The sequence below is a fragment of the Littorina saxatilis genome, linkage group LG1, assembly GCF_037325665.1.
Source record: "Littorina saxatilis isolate snail1 linkage group LG1, US_GU_Lsax_2.0, whole genome shotgun sequence".
NCBI classification, from domain to species: domain Eukaryota; kingdom Metazoa; phylum Mollusca; class Gastropoda; order Littorinimorpha; family Littorinidae; genus Littorina; species Littorina saxatilis.
In genome coordinates this window covers 5,213,223-5,232,400 of record NC_090245.1, presented here as the reverse complement: position 1 = coordinate 5,232,400, position 19,178 = coordinate 5,213,223, and the positions used below count along the sequence as shown (strand labels likewise).

Here is a 19,178-nt window from a genome sequence, read left to right as displayed (position 1 = left end):
GGCCAATATAAGGTAAGTATGTTTTTTTGTCAGGTTACTATGAACACTTTGAAAAGCAAATAGTTTTGGGATTCGTGTCCAGTTCGCAGCAGGTGTTATGTGGAAATTGTTCATAGATCTGTGTGTGGGGGAGGGGGAGGAGGAGGAAGATATAGAACCATTTGCTGCCCATTGTGATATCACACACTGAAATGAGTACAGACTGCATCCATGGTTTTTCGTGGTGTGTTTTATTCAACATAAGAAAAAAAGGTAAGTATACTGAGTACACTTGAATCGTTCAAACGGATCATGGACAATTCTGTGCTATACAGCAGTACCTCTCCTAACTCCAACAATAACAACAAACCATATGAGATTTCTTTCGTCAAAAAGTTTCATCTACTTGTGATCCATGACATTACAGTATGCTAAACAAAAAAATTAAAACAATTAAATAGAATATTTTTTTTTAAATCCTTTTCACACACAAGAGCAATCTTTCCTTGTTGACTGTTGCAAGACTGACATAAGCTGCCAAAACAGAAAATTGTAACCCCATTAATCTTCAGAAACCCTTTCTGAAAGGGTGTTCACTCACAAATAAGGCCTCACTGTTGCAAATCAAATACAAACAAAACAAAATAATAAAACAAACAAAACAAAACGATAAAACATGGCATTTCAAAATCAAAAAAACTAATATTTTTTTCAGTAACTGAACATGATGAACCATAACATGATGAGATTCTCAAGCCAAAGCAACTACAATTTAAGTCGTGCATTTCAGTAAACATTACATTATCCCAAAGAGTGAAGAGTTGGTTGTTTTTTTACTTTCTAGGTACAATACTGCCCTTTTGTAGTAATGATCACTGATAATTTCACAGAACACGTCAAGATAGATTGAAAATCAAAACGCACACACACGTCTATTTCAACATAAGAATTGGAGGCGTAAGTTGTAACCTCATTACTTTTCAGAACCCCATTCTGTTAGGGTGTTCCCTGTTAACTTTCTTGTTGACTGATGCAAGACTGACATAAGCTGACAAAACAGGAAGTACAAGTGGCTTGGCAAAATGTATTCTGTAATAAAAATGAATCTAACCTGAAAAAAACACCACTAAAGAGTGCTAGTGTCTTGTGAATAGTAGGAAACTACCAAAAAAAGGGAAAAAAAGAAACAAACAAACAAAAAGTTACATTAAAAATAGCTTCACAGAACATAATAATAATAATAATAATAAATGAGCATTTATATAGCGCAACATCATAACTTTACAATTATGCTCTTTGCGCTTGACACATTTAAAATTCAAACACAGTTATACAAGCATTTACATCTACATTCATAGTCAGCAACGCTTGATTAAAAGCATACACCATCAAACATACATTACAACAGATTCTTCCACTAATAAAGTAATAAAAACATGAATAAAATAGGTAGTAAAAACAAGGAAATACCAGCTGAATACCCTTAATCAAACAGAACATGTTATTAATACTGAAAAACAGCCCTAAATGTGTATACACATTATCACATTATCACTAAAAACATAAGATTGATTGAAGTTTATTTAAAAAAAGAAACACCCATGCAAAAAAATGTCAGCATAGAAATTGGATGCATGACTGTAACATTCTTTTTCACAAACCCATTCTGGCCGAGTGTTCACTTGAATGCACACCCTTATTGTAGCAAATCAAACAAATACACCAAAAAAACCTTAAAATAAGATTTTTGCTGACCGCTGAACACTTTAGTTACATATTTTCAAACAGCAAAGAAACATTACATAAATATAGTTAATTTTAAACAGATTTTCCCCTCACAGTATTAAGATAGGAGATTTTCCCGCCAAGACGTGTGACACAGTCCTTCAAAATAAAAAAGTGAAAATGATATTTCAGCAAAATTCTAGCTAAAATATAACACAGCGAGATGTTCAAGCCAAGTCAACTGAAATGTAAGTTTTGCATTTCAACCGTACATATCCCAAAGGGTGAAGAGTTGTGTTTTCTTTTCTTACTTTCTATGTACAATACTGTCCTTAATAAGTATTACAAATAATTTCACAGAAAAAAAGCTGGATAAAATCAAAACTGCATACTAACGTCTATTTTAACATGAAAATAGGATGCAGAAATTGTAACCCCATTATTTTTCAGAACCCCATTCTGACAGGGTGTTCACTCAAATAAATCTAATTGTAGCAAATCAAATAATAAACAAAGCAAAATGATAACACAAACAAAACAAAAATCAAAGAAACTAATATTTCAGCAAAATTCTAGCTTACAAATAACATGCTGAGATTCTCAAGGCAAAGCAACTAAAATTTAAGTCATGCATTTTAGTGAACATTACAATCATACTCTCTCATTTTTTTTTTAGTTTTTTCTTTTTACATTAGAGACTTTAAGAAGGGCTACCACATTCATATGGTTGGCATTTTCGTGGTTGCAAAAGACACTCGGCGGGGGAACACCATGTGTCGCTAGTACAGCGGTTAAGAGGACAGAAGAATTTCGTTTCGCTGGTCGCACCGGTTCAGAAGTGTCGATCAGATAATACCAGCTGCCTCACTTCTGCTGAAACGCATCAGATACTCAGGCCACAACTCAACACATCATAAACTTTAACTGCTTCATGCATTTTTCTCCTCTAGGCGGCTTGACCAGCCGACTGAAAAGTTGAGTCGGCCTGATGTTTGGGTCGCCATCTTGAAATTTCTTTCGTCTGCTCAGTCACTCACTTACCCAATTCAAGCCTGCTTTACGGCTTTTTAAACTTGATTTTTAAAAACATTTCAATGATAAATCGCGCCTAAAGATGTCAGAGCATACATCGATTACACAAGGTAGGCATATTTTATGACTATTCGAATATAAAACGCGACCGAAGTCACTTTCGTCAGAATGACCAATTCTACAAATTTCGTTTCTCTTGGCGAAGCGAATTTCTGTTCGTAGAGATCGGAAGTCACGTGTACTCAAAAAGGTGTGACGTTTTACAACCGAAAATGCCAACGAAACGAATGTGGTAGTGCTTCTTAATCTCTCTATTATCCCAAAGAGTGAAGAGAAGTCTTTTTACTTTCTATGTACAAACCTGCCCTTTTGTAACAGTAATTACTTTTAATTTCTGAGAAATTAAAAATTAAAACATACACACACGCCTTGTTCAACATAAGAACTGGAGGCATAAATTGTAACCTCATCATTTTTCAGAAACCCATTCTATTAGGGTGTTCCCTGGAATACTGCCTCATTGTAGCAAATCAAATACAAAAATAAAAATAACCAACTTAAAATAAGATTTTTGCCGACAGCTTAACACTTTAGCCACACTGTCAAAAACCAATCAAAGAAATAGCATAAAAAGAGCTTTTCAACAGAATTTGCCCTAATAGATAAAGATTGAATTTTTTTTTCAAATTAAGACTCCTCATTAGAGGTGTGTCACAGTCTGTCAAAATCAAATCAAAGAAAACAATATTCCAGGAAAATGCTAGATTAAATATGGCATGATGAGATTTGCAAGCCAAATCAACTTTCTTTTTTGATGTACAATGCCGTGACTTTCATAATTATTATAACATAAGAATGTAAGATTTAATAAAACCTGCAGATGTTTGTTTGTTTGTTTGTTTATTTGTTGCTTAACGTCCAGCCGACTACGCAGAGCCATATCAGGACGAGGAAGGGGGGGATGAAGGGGGCCACTTGTCAAGCGATTCCTGTTTACAAATGCACTAACCCATTACTTGTGTCCCAGCAGGCTTTAGTAAAACTAAATTAATACCTACTGGAAGATTACCAGTTTCCAGTATGTTAAAATAGGCTTAACCTATCTACTGCTGGACTTACATCAGAACACTAACAGATTAAACTATACATGAATCGCGAGACAAGCGGCAAGAGAAGAGATTTTTGGAAAAAATACAGGTGAATGAGCAAGAAGGCAGAAAAAAGAAAAGAATTCATGAAGAAAAAGAGAGCATGACAGGAAAGAGGAACCAAAAATCTACCTAACAGCAAACTAGAAAGCTCCTGCGGTTCCAAAAACAGGAGGGGCTTTTAATTTCATAACCGCAGTGCCCCACTGCGGGAACCTGCAGATGTGAAGTGTTGTTTTTGGTGTTTGTTTTTTCTCAACATGGGATTGTGTTTACAGCCAACAATTTTGACAAACCTACCAATCCATACTTTCAGTTTCCTTTATGCCATGTGGCAGAAATACCAGCTGCAAACCAAGATGATGTAAGCTGCCTCTACAAATACAGAGTAAGGCCTTTAATCTCAACTCAAAAGTTTTCCCTAGAGCTGACCCTTCACCAGTTAGCGCTCCCAAGAGATCAGTCTCTCATTTGCAACTTCTGACCATTATAGGTACCTACTTTGACCTTATTTGCTTGAGACGATTGTGGACACAGTATTTAATGTCCTTCCAGGATCTGTGCTTTAGAACACTACTTTCTGCCTGTTTGCATCTTTCTGCTTCAAGTTTTTGCGGGACTTTATTCATTGAAAAACATGCAGCCAAATGTTTCTCAACTGCAGCAATTTCCTCTTTTTTCCAAGGCATTTTCTTCTGAGTTTTTGTTCCATCAGGCCTTCTCTTCTGAGTCAGTGTTTTACCCCCTTTAGCTGATGTACTGGTAGCTGGGGCGATGGTAAGGGAAACATCACCAACGGATGCACAAGCTCCAGCTGTATTTTCATTTGAAAGAGAGCAAGATGGTGGTCTTTCTTCTTTAGACACTTCAGCGCTGGCAGTGGCAGCAGGTTCCTCATCTTCATTCTCTTCATCTGCAGGTAGAATTTCTTCTTCAAGACTCTTTTCGTCAATTTCTTCGGGTATATCAACACCTCTGTTGAGTTTGAAGAGGACACTGGCTACCTTTGCCTTCTGAACAATCTGAATTGGCTTTCTGTAGACACCCCTGTGGATGCGAATGTCATGTCCGAGAAAGCCTGCCAGTTGGTCTTCCTCTAACTTTGACAACTCCATCGCTTGGCTAAGTGTTGCTAGTTGTTTCCTGAGGTTGGTGGCTGTGAACAGTGATTCAGAATCCACCTGCGCCTTCTGTGCATAGGTCCTAAGGACGTCAGAGTCCCTAAAGGGCTTCTCACCACTTGAGGCAAATAAGTATGGACTTGTGATGTCTTTCTCAGCTCTCATCTTCAACAAACGCTCAACAGCATGAACCATGCTTGGTGTCAAGAGGATGGGCACAGGTCGTGTGAACTTTCCTTTGATTTCCACTCTTTGTAGGATCTTGACAAGCTTTTGCTCAGTTGTTGTCAGAGTTTTCAGCATTTCCTCCTCAATTGACGACGACTGCAACACTTGAAAGTCCTGAACTTTCATTCTCTGCAACTCCCCTCCTCTTTTTCTGTTGAAGATGGTCAGAGAGGCTAGTGTGGCTTTGGCCAGGACACTGTATTCAGTTGATTGCATGTCCTCGTTGATCACACCATTCACTTTCTCGACGTCTTTCAAAGAGGGAAGGAGGAGCTGTTTGTTCATTTTAGCCATTGTGACCGACTGAGCAGCACCTGCTGAGACAGAATCATGCCAATCACTCGCCAGGAGAGAAGAAAAGTTTTGGACTTTTTCCAGCAAAAGCTTGTCACTGGATTTGATGGCTTCCGACACAAGAATTTTACAGCAGGTCTTCAGAGAGTAGCCAAGTTTGAGAGCCAGGTTCCCTTTCTTGTAAGCATGGCTTGGTTCTTCAAAGTGAGCCATGGCTCGGACTGTTTCAATGACCAAATCAAAATGGATAGGATCAAGTGCTTGTTTAAGGCTTGCAACCTTCATTTCAGATTTTGCCTTTAACTCCAAGACCAAACGCCCTAGTTCTCTCAGCCGGCTGCTGATGTTGCCCCTAGTATGTTCTTCCACATCTTTTTTGTAGAACAACCTGGAACCAAACTTGATGATCAGACTGTCATTTGCTATGACTCTCATGACGGCGTCATCTCTCATTCTTCCAACAACAGCTTGAAAGAAGGCACTGTTCTTTTCTTTTCCAATGGGAAGCATGTATGATCCTACCTTGGAACACTCGCCCCACTTCAAGTGCTTACTTGGATCTGGATTTTGTGGACAGTTGTGCAAATGCTTACTCAACAGGGACTTGGCATACAGCCCTTGGCAAAACCTGCAGGCTGAAAGTTGACCTACCTGGCGACCTGCTTTTCTGTACTTTGGAATGACTGTTCCGGACTGGCCTTCCAACACATCATAGTTGTGTTTATAGTCTCCCTCATTGAGCAATCTTACAAACCCGTTCCTTCTCTCTTTGGATCCTTTGGGAAGTCTCAAAACTGCCGCCACATCCGCTCCGTGAGCATGGACCTTTGTCAAATGTGTCGACATTTTTACTACCATTTTTGAACAAAATTTGCATGAATGTTTTTTACCCCATTTGTTTTCCTGGGGAGCTTTTTCTGCAACATGTAAAGGATCAGCTCTAGATTTGTCTTGTTTGCAAGGTGTAACTAGGGCAGGATACATTACGCTATCACAGTCGGAGTCAGACTCATCAGTCTCAGGCTGCACAACTTGGTCGTCATCAGGATCCCTTTTACTTTACTTTATTTGGTGTTTAACGTCGTTTTCAACCACGAAGGTTATATCGCGACGAGGGAAAGGGGGGAGATGGGATAGAGCCACTTGTTAAGTGTTTCTTGTTCACAAAAGCACTAATCAAAAAATTGCTCCAGGGGCTTGCAACGTAGTACAATATATGACCTTACTGGGAGAATGCAAGTTTCCAGTACAAAGGACTAAACATTTCTTACATACTGCTTGACTAAAATCTTTACAAACATTGACTATATTCTATACAAGAACCACTTAACAAGGGTAAAAGGAGAAACAGAATCCGTTAGTCGCCTCTTACAACATGCGGGGTGCAGAGAAATAAGGATGTGGAAAAGAAGACTTTTGGTAAGTGAAATAAAGGTGATGGATCCAGTCAGGTAGAAATAAGACAACAAGAAAAGAATTGGGAAACTGCAGGGAATAGTAGGGAGAGTTTTCTTGGAAGGAAATATAGGTGAAAGGACTGGTAAGGCAGAAATAAGACAAAAGAAGAGAAGTAAAGGGGTGGGGTAGCTCTGTTTAAACGCTCCCGCCGCGTGAAGGCGACCCCATGGGAGCATCAGGGTCCCTGTCAGACACCAGCTTGGAGCCCCGTTCACCCTCCACGCCAGGCCCAACTTGATCCTCGTAATCATCGTCACCTGAAAAGAAATAAATCATATTTTTCAGATAACTTTTCTTTTCATCCTGATAACAATGTCACCATGGAACCCCTACAATTGACTACACTACATGGATTAAGGGCAGAGGTGGCACGGAATTTTGATCCAAAATGGTCCCATGATGTGATTTGGGTTTTTATCATTTTTAGGCAGTTTGAACACCCTAGAATAACTGCATGATGTTTATTTTGTCAATTTCATCCTCTTTTTTCAATAAAGTGATGATTTGCAAAGTGAGTGAATGCTAAAAATATGCAGACTTATAACAAAAATCGATTTTTTCATGGCAGAGCAGCAGCAACATGTCGATGAGTTTGTCAAAGTTATTGCATGCAGCGTACTCAGCGGGAATTTCCGTTTGTTGACGATGTCACAGTCATGGAAATAAAGCCCGTTTGTGTCCCTCAACGGCCGCAACACAAGAGCTGGCGAAGGCTACTTTCACTTGCAAAATGTTCCATATTTGGAAAGTGACCTTTACCTTTGAAAATCTATTCGCTGATTGGTCATTTCCAATAACTTTCAGCCGGGAAGTAGTTCTGCGCATTCGCGCGCACCACATCCGCATAAACACGCGAACCTTATTTCGAATCGGTTCGACGTCTCAAACAGCGATATTTCTCCCAACTCGGCCTCTAAAAGATAAATTCGGCGGGTGTCTATCATGCAAGAGGCAGGGGAAGTTACAACTTGCGGCAGATCGAGCAACGAAGAAAAATAAGCTAGCGGTCGGTGTGAATGTCGAGTCCACGACGCCTGAATAACAGGTACAGAGGTAGGACGTCAGGCCTTGTTTATCTCACATAAACTCCACCTTGACTGTCCCAGTTACATCCTAAAGTACTGCTAATCGAACTTCGGACCCATCTCCCACTCATGTATCTCATTCTTGGTGAAACAATGATATTTTGACTTAGATATTTGCTTCGTTGCAAAATCCAACTTTTCTCATTCAAGGAACGCAACAACTAGGTGCATTTTCCGGTGAATCAAATGTTGGGCTAAATCTTTTGGATTTCATCCCGACTCTATTTCACCAATAAGAAATGTATATTCTTTTCTCCCTCTAGATCATTGAATCCCTTGAAATTGTCAGGGAAACATTATGTCTAGAGTTTATTTTGGCAGAAGCCCGACTGACGTCCTGCCTAAAGGCAAAGTTCCATGAGTTTTGGAAAAAATAATGCTTACTTCGAAGCAATTTCCGATCAAAAATCGGCCACTTTTTGTGCAATGGAAACAAGAATTAGCAGAAACCACATGTCTGCTCCTGCGATAAAACTGAGAACATCAAGAGTAGCAAGTAAAATTCCACACGCCTTTTTTCCAGCTGATCATAATCATTGTACTTGATGTTTCATTGAGTGTTATAGCAACAGTCTGATGTCCATATGTGCAACTTTGGACTGATAGGGGATTGTGAAGAGCACTTGGAGTATAAGAAAATGTCAGTGAAAAGTACCCGCATGCACACATACTCTTGGTTTGTCAATCTGTCTTCACTGTGCGCAGCAAAACACTTCACAAACTTTCAAATGCAATTTTCTCAGAATGTGATTTTCAAGGACGGTAACCACACGGCGATGATCTTCACATCCCATATCTACTTGTGGTAGACTACTAATTTTTTTCCCCCAAGCATTTTTACCCATTAAAAGATCCACAGGCAAAAACATTGCACAAAAGAGTCTTTTTATGTGTTTTTGCTTGAGGCAGGTTTCATGGTATCAGGCCATTTTGATAGTCTCAGATTTGTTTAGTCTTTTAAATCCATATCTGTGAGAATCTGCTGTATTTGTTGTATTAACATGCAAACTAGTTGTTGTTTAAATACTTTTTTGAAAATAAAAGTTGAAATTTTTGATAATGTGTTTATTTATGTGCGTGTGAATGGTGGCGATCGTCAAAATACGGATGGATGAATTTACTTTTGCCACAGCATCACTAAACAAAGAACTAAATTCCAACACACACATGCACAAGTATCAATGCTGTGGTGGTTGAGAGTGCCAGAACACATTGAAATGATTGTTTTTCAACAACAATCGATATCCATAACACAAATTCTAACTTATACTAGCTCCGCAAAAAAAAATGTATGGGGATTCGGATCTGTCCGTCGGCATAGCGATATCAAGAGCATCGAAACTAATTGTGATTTCACAGGACAAAAACACAAGTTTACCTAATTTTGTATACTGTAAATACAAGTTTGTGCACCCTTGAAGTGAGTTATAATGTTGCCGAGGTCAATTTGCCCTTGATCGACGCACGGTGACCCGAGTTTCAAAGTTGCGATCCAATCCGTCTAAACAATCTAGCGATCGCCACATTTTTCTTTTCATTCAAAAACTAACCGTTTGGGGAGGAAGTGACGTCACGTTGTTTTACGTTGACGCTCGCGCTCGACAGAAAAAGACCGCAACAGTTTTTCAGTTAAAAAAATCGCAAAGTAATTACATTTTCTGAGGTTTTCTAGTGTCCGTCTAGTAACAATCGCTACTCTAGCGATCGCCACTGAGTGTTGAAGTCACATTTAACTCCATTTTCGACTGTTTTAAGAAACTATTTTGACGCTCAATCGTCACGTTTCAGTGTCGAAACACGTACTGTGCATTTGCAATCAGCCGGTGTGTCCAAACTGAAATGCGAGTGATGCCTCGATTTGTGGCGATCGCTCACGTGGTTGACGGACAGAAATACCTTCTTAGGGGGTAGGGGAACAGTTACTCCTCCATACAATAATGGTGTTCACAAATGATTGCAAACTTGTCTCTTTATAAACTGTTCAGACATGTCTTCTCTTCAATAATTTTCAGTTTTGCTCGGTTTGTTAATCAGGAGCACCCTGCAGTAAATGTTTCATCTGTGACAATGCTCGAAATGTTGACGTAATTCCAATGCCCATATCCTTCTCTTGTTATCTCATCTACCCAAAACCATTGAAGATAGAAAGACATTTATTGAACAAACTAGATGCACAACACCAGTCTTAACACGTTTTGTTCTTACATGTATATGAAAATATTGATGACGGCTGCCACACGGAAATAGAACTCATCTCCAGTGACAAGTCCCTCCAGTGTCCTCGTCGTCTGTGGTCTTGTCAGCGCGACTCCATGTCATGCGCATGGCCTCATGCTTCTCAATGATGTAGCCAGTGATGGGCAAGCCTCCGTCATCTTGAGGTGGCTTCCAGTCCAGCTGGACAGAGTCGCGGGTGATGGCCTTTGCTTCCAAAGGTCCCACTGGTTTTCCCGGTGGTCCTAGGAAAACAACATGAAAATTTCATTAAGATGAATTACAAACAACAAAAGATAACTTTGAAGCTCTAAAGGGAAGCATTATATGAGACATCATGTATGGCATAAAAAGACTTACCACAGAAACACAAAAAAGAGAATAATACATACAAATACAAAGTACAACACAAAGTACCGTATTTGATGAACTACAAGCCGCGACTTTTTTTCAAAAATAATCGCATTGCGGCTTATAAAAAGATGCGGCTAAAACGTTACCTAAACTTGAATAGCATTCACCTAATGGAAGTCGCCGCGGATTTTCATTTCGCTCGATTAGCGATTACCGGTACTTTATTAGCTCTCTACTCAAGACTCGGCGCTTTTCTCTTTCTTTCGCGAATCTTCGTTTGTCAACAAGTCGTCGTGACAAGATAGCGTACAGAGAAACATCGGATGTATCAGGATCTCGCGCGTGCGAGATTTCGTTTTTTTGTGTCTCGCGATAGTTGGAGGAGCGAGAGCCGCCATGTTGTGTTTTCGTCTGCTCGAAATGTGCGCAAAAGTCGTAAATCATCCCAAAAAAGCTTATTCCGGGCGGGACTACATGTGTGTGTTGGTTACAAATTGTGTGTGTGATATTTTTCTTCAAACTTTATCACTTTTCTTCTTTGTTTCACTTGTTTATTCTCGGAGCCGATTTTGCCAAATACCGTACTTTCGTTGCCTGGTTGTTTTGATTGATTGACACGATCTGATTATATTTTTTTCGACGGCGGCTAATATAGTGACGCGGCCTATACGTGGCTCGTCCCAATTTTTTTTTTTAAAGTCGGGGGTGCGGCTTATAAAACGGTGCGTCTTGTAATCCGTCAAATACGGTACAGTAAAACCTGTCAAATAAGGACACCCTTGGGACCAGACAAAAGTGTCCTTATTCTGCAGGTGTCCTTATTAGACAGGTGCAAGTAAACGCGACAAAGTCAAGTTGAGAGAGAGAGAGAGAGAGAGAGTACTGCACATGTACATGTACATTTATAAGAAAAACAGAAGCTGTTTAGATTAAACAGAGAAACATTTAATATTGACTGTTGTAAAACAAGTTTAAAAGCTTTTTATCATATCAACTGTATAAATTTAAATTGTTAAAAAGTTACTGGATCTCATTCATACAACACATTCACATTCACTTCATTCTGCACTCATCAGCTTTTGAAAGAATTTGTCCAGCGTTGTCTGAGTGGACCATTGATGGCAATGTGATTCGCACGTTTGGTTGAAAACCACTCGAACACGGCGTCATTTAGCTCTTCGTATTCGGTTGTCTTCTTCGAAACCCATTTCTGGTCAGCACGTCCGTCTCCCGATTCCCACAACTTCATTATTTTTTCCCGATCGACGCTGATTTTCGAAATCTGCGTTCTCCCACACCCAAGCTCTTGTGCAATCGTTCGGCATGATTTCCCACTTTCCAGTTGTTTGACAACATTTATCCTTTGTTCTAAAGTCAGCGCATTTCTTCCTTTTCTTGAATTTGAATTTCTTGCTGCCATCTTGTTAAACACGAATCACTCTTTCGAAGAGAAGATACATTCACTCATACACTTTCACTTCCGTTCCGCCGAACACGTTCCACGCGTTGGATTGGCTGCCTTGGAACTCTAGCAGCCAATCAAATGCGTCGACTTAAAACACTCACCAAGAATAGACTCTATCAGTATTCCAAGCTCTCGTAATCTCTCGCAAACTTCAGAGCATAGCAAAGCATGCGGTACAACGATCTCGTGCGAGCTGCACAAGCCAAGGTTCGAAGTTCTCGCGATGTTCAAAGCATAACAAATAGCGTGTCTCGCGAGAGCTGCTCAGATACCGACTAATATCAACTGATCGATTTATCGTCTTCTTCGTCGATCGAACTTCCCAGCTTGCTGTGGATGTCCGTATTTAGCAGGTATATGACTTATTATGGACCCAAAATACCTGTCCGCGTCCGTAATGCCGAGGTGGCCGTAACGTACAGGTGTTTTACAGTGTAAAGCAGTCCGTGCCGAGACTGACTGTCCGTATTCTGCGAGTGTCCGCTAAGTCCAGTGACCGTATTTGACAGTTTTCACTGTACAGAGTTTCGCAAGCTGACAAACATTTTGCTTTTAAACTAAATAGACTTTTTCAACTTGAGATTGACATAAAAAAAAAGGACACAGTGACTTACCAACAGGCCTCTTTGGTGTAACAGCATCCGACTCAAGCGGTTTGCTGGTTCCCACTTTGTTGATGGCGAAGATTCTGAAGTAGTGCTTCTTGTCTGTGGCCAGGTTCTTTGCCTTGGTCTTGGTCAAGTCACCATCAACAATGGTCACCTCTGTCCAGGTTTCCTGGTTCTGCGACACCTCAATGCGGTAGTTAAGCACAGGGGCACCGCCATCATCTCGAGGCGCACGCCAGTCAAGGACAACACTTGTTGCATCCAAGTGACTGAAGTAGACGGGTCCCGTAGGAGGTTCAGGAACAACTGGAAGATATGTTTGATAGATGGTCAATAAAATGAGTACATCATTACCAGCTATTGTGTTTTCAGCGTAGCAATAGGGCCCGATATTTAGACGAGACAAGTATAATGCCGACGAGTCGAAGACGAGTCGCATTATACTTGTTCGAGTCTAAATATCGGACCCTATTGCTACGATGAAAACACAATAGCGATTATATAGCTATTCTGACATTAAATTCTGTGTTAAAATCATGTTTTTTGTCAGCAACAAGTACCAGAATGGTCCATTTCGTTGAGTGCAGACGATGGTTCCCTTTCCGCATGAAGCCACGGAAATAACCGAACATTGAAAAACCCACGGACATGTATTACGGAGAAAACTCGAGATAACCGGATGTTTAGCATTACGTCAATATGCTAGGAATCATATGACGTCATGACGTATCATGCTTGCCTACGTATATTGTATGTTCGAAAGTCTGACTTCTGTTGGGAATTCGCGTGGTGAAGACTGCGGTAAATCTGCAGATGATAAGAGAACAAGGATTGTCTCAGAAGAAACGACTAAATGTTTCAGACCAGTAACTTCATTTCAACATTGCACTATACAATGGACGTTCTATGTGACAGGAGAGTTTGCTGATTTTGTGTTAAACATTGGAGAGATCGTCTGCTAGAATCAGAGATAGGTCGCTTCAGATTGCAGCTTCTGGAAATTTGCTATCGACATTTGTAACTTAGCTTAAAAACATTCCCGAGAAGAATTTCAAGTTTGTAAAGCTGAAAAACATTCCCGAGAAGAATTTCAAGTTGTCAGTGTATGCTGTTGTCGATAGAAACATCGCCGCGTGGTGCAGATGTGTAAACCAGAACCATGCGTCGGCCATTTTACTCAATATGCTTTTGGATGCCATTTTACTCAATATGCTTTTGGATATTGAGTAAAATGGCCGACTTCGGCAGCAATATGCTTTGATGATAGGAAGAGACTATCCAATCACAGCCCCCGAATTCCCCCACGTGTTCATCAGAATAGCTATATACTGGCATAATAGCCATATCATTCAACAAAGATGTTGATTCCACTAACATTTGTATCAAAATGATTAAATATTGGAACAGCTCTACTGAAAAAAGACAACTGCTGACTTATCTTTTTTTGCTGTAAATGACATTATTGCTGTGGTGTTGTGATTGTAAACTTGTGCAGCCCAATTGAAACAGAGTAAATATTGTTGTGTTCTAATCGTAAACTTGTGTATCAATTCTTGAAATACCATGCTTATTGTATTGTCTTTGCTCCCTACATTGGACTCCATCAATCAGGACAACCATTGCAAAAATTCCACAGTTCAAAACCAAATCAAATGACATTCTCACCAGCTTCCCTTGTTGGTTTGACCAGCTCCTTCATCTCAGTTTCTGGCCCAACTCCCTCCTCATTCTCGGCAGAGACACGGAAGTAGTACTCCTGTCCAGTCACCAAGCCATCCACATCTAAAGTCGTCACTGTGCCCTTGGTGGTTCCGGCCTTAACCCATGAACCCCAGTGCTTGTCGCGACGCTCGACGATGTAGGACTTGATCGGCAGTCCTCCGTCGCTGGTAGGTGGCTTCCATTTCAGCGACACTGCTGTTTCTGTGACGTCTGTTGCTGTCAGTGATTCTGGGGCTGATGGTTTCTCTGCAGAGACAAGGAGAGATTCATTAGTTTATAGCTATGGAATTACATATTGTGTGGGCCAAAAGCAAGTTTAGAGACTTGAAAAATGATAAAATTCTGTTGTTCCAGCTATGTCTTCAACCACAGCCATTTAAAATATGTCACGAAGTCTTGGTTTTGAGCCTATTATGTAAACCTTCATGTCTTTCTTTTCCTTAAATAAACACACACAAAAACAAGAAAAGCTTGGAGTTATTAAAAGTTATCAGAATAAAAAGCATACTCACTGTAAGGACTCATTGGTGTGATGGCATGTTCCGATTCCAGAGGCTTGGACTCTCCAGCAACGTTCTCGGCCTTGACCCCGACAAGGTCCTGTCCTTCCTGCAGAAGGAGCAGGTCGCAGGTAAGACGGTCGCCAGGGACACGCTCCACCAACGTCCAGCTTGTCTTCCACGTCTCGCGCTTCTCCACAGAGTAGTGAGTGACTGGAGATCCACCGTCCTTCTCTGGTGCCTTCCAGGTGACCTTGAAGCTGGTCTTGGTCACGTCTGATATCACCAGAGGGCCTGTAGGCGGTGATGGTGGGACTGTTGAGAGAAAAGTGGGGTGGTTTAGTAAGTGTGTCACTGGTTGCCTTATCTTTTTTCAACTGACAGGTTGGGTCATGCAAAAAATATACCTGTGGAGTCAAGTAATGATTGCACATCAGAAAGCAAAATGATATTTTAAGTTTGATGTGAGAACTAGCTGTAACAACGCTAAACTGATTCAACAATGCTTGCTGACTAATCCTCAATCTACAACGTCACTGAAATTGCAATTCAACTCACAGATAGGCTTTTCCATTTTCACTGGTTTGGCTGTCTTCTGCTTTTCGCCAATGCCCACATCATTCTCTGCGGACACAGCAAAGAAGTAGTCCTTCTCTCGCTCCAGATCAGCGACAGTGCACCGAGTTCTGAAGCTCTCGACTGTGGTGACCTTCTCCCATTTGTCTGTGCCCTTCAGAGACTTCTCTATGATGTAGCGACGGACCCTGGATCCGCCATCGTTCTCTGGTGGGGTCCACTCCAAGGTCAGGCCGTCCTTGGTGATGTTCTTGATCAGCAATGACGCTGGTGCATCAGGAACACCTAAAGTTTAACAAACATTAGTCAATTTTGTATCAATATGTTTAAGACACATACGTTCAGACAAGAGACAGTAGACCAATGTTGAAAGAAAATATTACATTGGAACCTTTCTAGTAAGACCCTCCATTATCAGACATGAGACCAGCAAATGTTCAAAAAGTAGGAAAGTAAGCCGGGGTCCAGGGGCCGGATAGGCCCCTGGTGGGGTCCAGGGGCAACGCCCCGGTAGGGGGTTCAGGGGGGCTACGGAAAATGAATGCTAGAATTATAAAGGCCATTTTGGGGCCTCTCCTGATAGCAAAAAATTAGATCATGCCTTTTTAAAAAGCTATACAAACCACAAGAATAATATGTTTTAGCATTTTAAACAAAAGTGTAATTTATAACAATCACACACACACACACAAAACTGACTTGAAAACTTTCAGAACCAACACATTTTTTTCACCAAGTCCGTATTTCACCACGCAGTGGCCGTTGTCGCACCACGTGCACACGGCCTGACCGGGAATGGATATCTTGGCGATACTGTCGCCAATGAGCTGGCGCCTTTCTTTCTTGTTGATAATGACAGTCACTTCTTCTGACAGCCAGTTGGCTTTCCATTTGTTTTTCACACTTTGGTCGTCGATCGTAAGAGCTTCCACAGCCGACAAAACAATACGGAATCCAGACGCCATGATGCTACTTTTTTCACCTTCGGCGTTTGGAGATCGGCAGCCAATCAAAACAACCCGCAAACCGCCATCGGTGAATAATTAGGCCTAGGCGATACTGCTATGGGTTCACGCGAGTGCTGGGGTGTGAATGCACTGACTTCAGACGCAGACAGCTTCAGCTGAACGGTTCATACCACCACCACCACCCCCCCTTTTTTTCTCAACGAATTTGCATCGATCTCAAGAATGGTCTGTGAGCTAAGGAAAATATCGGAATTCCGATAAAATTCGGACCAGTCCCATGTCTGCATTATATGAGACTCCCTCTACTACAAGACCTGAATTGCTCACATGTTTTCTTCACAGTGTCACTAAATTCACCTCCATTATAGGACTCTCTCTCTATTAAGACCCACATTTCTCAAACTCTACTGACATATCACAATCCCTTCAGCTATTGCTCCATATTTGCAAACACTCGCAGTCCAGTTATTTCAAAGGTTTTCTTCTTATGAAAAGAGACTTTTCAAACACTTACTGAGGATCTTCTCTGGGCAGATGGGTTCTCTGGACTGCAGAGGCAGGCTCTGTCCCTCAGCGTTGACTGCGATGATCTGCAGCATGTACTGGCTGTCCGCAACAAGGCCGGTCAAGGTCACTTTGGTTTCTGTCGTCTCCTGGACGGTGGTGAAGGTGGAACGAGGGATGATGCGGGTCTGAACGATGTAGTTGGTGATGGGCGTGCCACCGTCGCTGTCCGGAGCGGTCCAAGACACATCTGCTGATTTATCTGTGACGTTGGACACGCGCAGGCCTGTTGGTGCTGATGGCACATCTGTCAAGAGAAAATTGTGTGATAAGAGTTTGAATGCTGAAGTACTGTTGGTTAAAGACCTGGGGAGCATTGAATGACAATGGGATAGTGAAAAGTTCAGTTTCACGAATGATCGCATTTTAATGATGAGGCTAGACGATCATTACAATATGTGGAAATTAAAGCATGCATGACTCTGGCAACAAAACTTCAAGGATTTTTATTTCTCTGCTGCACTTTCTCTGTTCAACTTGAAAAGAAAAATAGTATATCAAGATTATTGTTTAAGCTGCCTAAATCTAGTTTGTTTGTTTGCTTAACGCCCAGCCGACCACGAAGGGCCATATCAGGGCGGTGCTGCTTTGACATTTAACGTGCGCCTCACACAAGACAGAAGTCGCAGCACAGGCTTCATGTCTCACCCAGTCACATTATTCTGACACCGGACCAACCAGTCCTAGCACTAACCCCATAATGCCAGACGCCAGGCGGAGCAGCCACTAGATTGCCAATTTTAAAGTCTTAGGTATGACCCGGCCGGGGTTCGAACCCCGACCTCCCGATCACGGGGCGGACGCCTTACCACTAGGCCAACCGTGCCGGTTCTAAATCTAGTTAAACTTCCCTTGTTCCTATCAATACATTTTCATGCCAGGATTTAATGCTCTTCATTGAACAATACTCACATTTCTGCTTTGAGACCGAGTTAAAGTAAATCATTCCTTAACCCCAACTCACCATAAGGACTCTTGATCCTAACAGGCTTGTCCATCTCCAGAGGTGGACTGGGCCCAGCCTTGTTCTCTGCCATCACACGGAAGAAGTAGTCTGACCCAGTGGTCAAGTTCTGGATGGTGTTACTGGTCATGTCGGGACTGATCTTGTCCACACGGCTCCAGGTGGAGCGAGGGAACTCGCGCTTCTCCAGCACGTAAGCTGAAAGCGGCAAGCCTCCGTCATCCTCTGGAGCGCGCCACTCGATGGTGGCTGACGTTTTGGTGGTGCTCAGGACCTTGATGGGTCCTTGTGGTCTGGATGGTGGCTCTGGAAAAACCACAAAGGAGTGTTACTGCACTTTGGCAAGAACAGTGTGCATAAAATCAACATAACTCTGCAGAACATTTGTTTCCATTACAAAATAATTATGAGCAAATGTACAGGTTGTCAAATGCTTGTGAAAGATAAAACAGTTAAGATGCACATACAAGTTCAGTTAATGCTTGCAATTCCTGAATATCAGCTCTAGACCAGTGCAAACTAAACAAAACATCAATTCTCATAAACATGTTCGCTTTCCGTCAATGTTCTCACCGACGCCATCTTTGTTTAGCAGGCTAAAGCCGACAGCTGAATCGGCCCGTTCATGAATTTTCGGAATGAAGACACTCGGTGAAAGGGAAACTTAGTCCCAAATGGAAAGTTCATATTCGGGTCGAAGGTCCACTTCCTTCGATACGGAGGTTATGTTGTCATTATTTTATCGGAGATTTGATCTGGAAAATCGACTTTAGGGTTGTAGGTAGGACTTTACAGATCGAATCCAATGGAACCACAACAACTACTCTACCCCCCCCCCCCCATTTTTTCTCAACGGATTTAGACGATTCAGAAAAATGGTCCTGGGAACGAACTTTTGGGCGGAATTCCGCCAATTGGCGGAAGAATCTCATCCCTGATTTCAGCTTTGTGGCTTAAAAATTAATTAATGACTTTGGTCAAAATCTGAAAATTGTAATCAATTTTTTTTTTTTTTACATAAAACGATCCAAATTTACATTCATCTTACTCTTCATCATTTCCTGATTTCAAAAACATATAAATATGTTATATTCGGATTAAAAACAAGCTCTGAAAATTAAAAATATAAAAATTATGATTAAAAATAAATTTCCGAAATCGATTTAAAAACAA

General features: G+C 41.2%; 3 protein-coding genes and 1 long non-coding RNA gene across 5 annotated transcripts in view; 1 reads left to right on the top strand and 3 right to left on the bottom strand.

The window, feature by feature from the left end:
* Positions 1-211: 211 nt before the first annotated feature.
* LOC138959878 (uncharacterized) lies at positions 212-10,243 on the bottom strand. The gene is made up of 2 exons (XM_070331539.1): positions 4,101-10,243; positions 212-3,610 (listed from the first exon to the last, which is right to left on the bottom strand). Exon 1 carries the CDS (start codon positions 6,509-6,511, stop codon positions 4,382-4,384), a length of 2,130 nt encoding a protein of 709 aa, XP_070187640.1. The 5' UTR covers positions 6,512-10,243; the 3' UTR covers positions 212-3,610; positions 4,101-4,381.
* The window catches only part of LOC138959885 (immunoglobulin superfamily member 22-like), a 14,541-nt gene continuing 1,735 nt past the window's right edge, over positions 6,373-19,178 (bottom strand). The window contains exons 2-5 of one of the 2 annotated variants that reach the window (XM_070331554.1): positions 18,006-18,311; positions 12,718-13,017; positions 10,276-10,529; positions 6,373-7,242 (exon numbers count right to left, since the gene is read on the bottom strand). In XM_070331554.1, coding sequence (XP_070187655.1) covers positions 10,321-10,529; positions 12,718-13,017; positions 18,006-18,311 — 815 coding nt within the window. In that variant the 3' untranslated portion in view covers positions 6,373-7,242; positions 10,276-10,320. Of the gene's footprint in view, positions 7,243-10,275; positions 10,530-12,717; positions 13,018-16,801; positions 17,289-18,005; positions 18,312-19,178 lie in introns of those variants that run through there. The other variant, XM_070331561.1, reaches the window with a different exon arrangement.
* Positions 14,360-15,790, bottom strand: LOC138959896 (immunoglobulin superfamily member 22-like). Its single transcript, XM_070331573.1, has 3 exons — positions 15,492-15,790; positions 14,946-15,248; positions 14,360-14,679 (listed from the first exon to the last, which is right to left on the bottom strand). Exons 1-3 carry the CDS (start codon positions 15,505-15,507, stop codon positions 14,360-14,362), a joined length of 639 nt encoding a protein of 212 aa, XP_070187674.1. The 5' UTR covers positions 15,508-15,790.
* LOC138959907 (uncharacterized) lies at positions 14,461-17,148 on the top strand. The gene is made up of 3 exons (XR_011453822.1): positions 14,461-14,600; positions 14,986-15,064; positions 17,012-17,148. It is a non-coding gene; the product is annotated as an uncharacterized lncRNA (long non-coding RNA).

Bases quoted from the DNA above. Each gene is read 5' to 3' on its own strand.
- LOC138959878 (XM_070331539.1), bottom strand. From the start codon at position 6,511: ATGTATCCTGCCCTAGTTACACCTTGCAAACAAGACAAATCTAGAGCT.
- LOC138959896 (XM_070331573.1), bottom strand. The intron at 14,680-14,945 runs GTGAGTATGCTT...TTGTCTCTGCAG, and splicing joins CACACCAATGAGTCCTTACA to AGAAACCATCAGCCCCAGAA.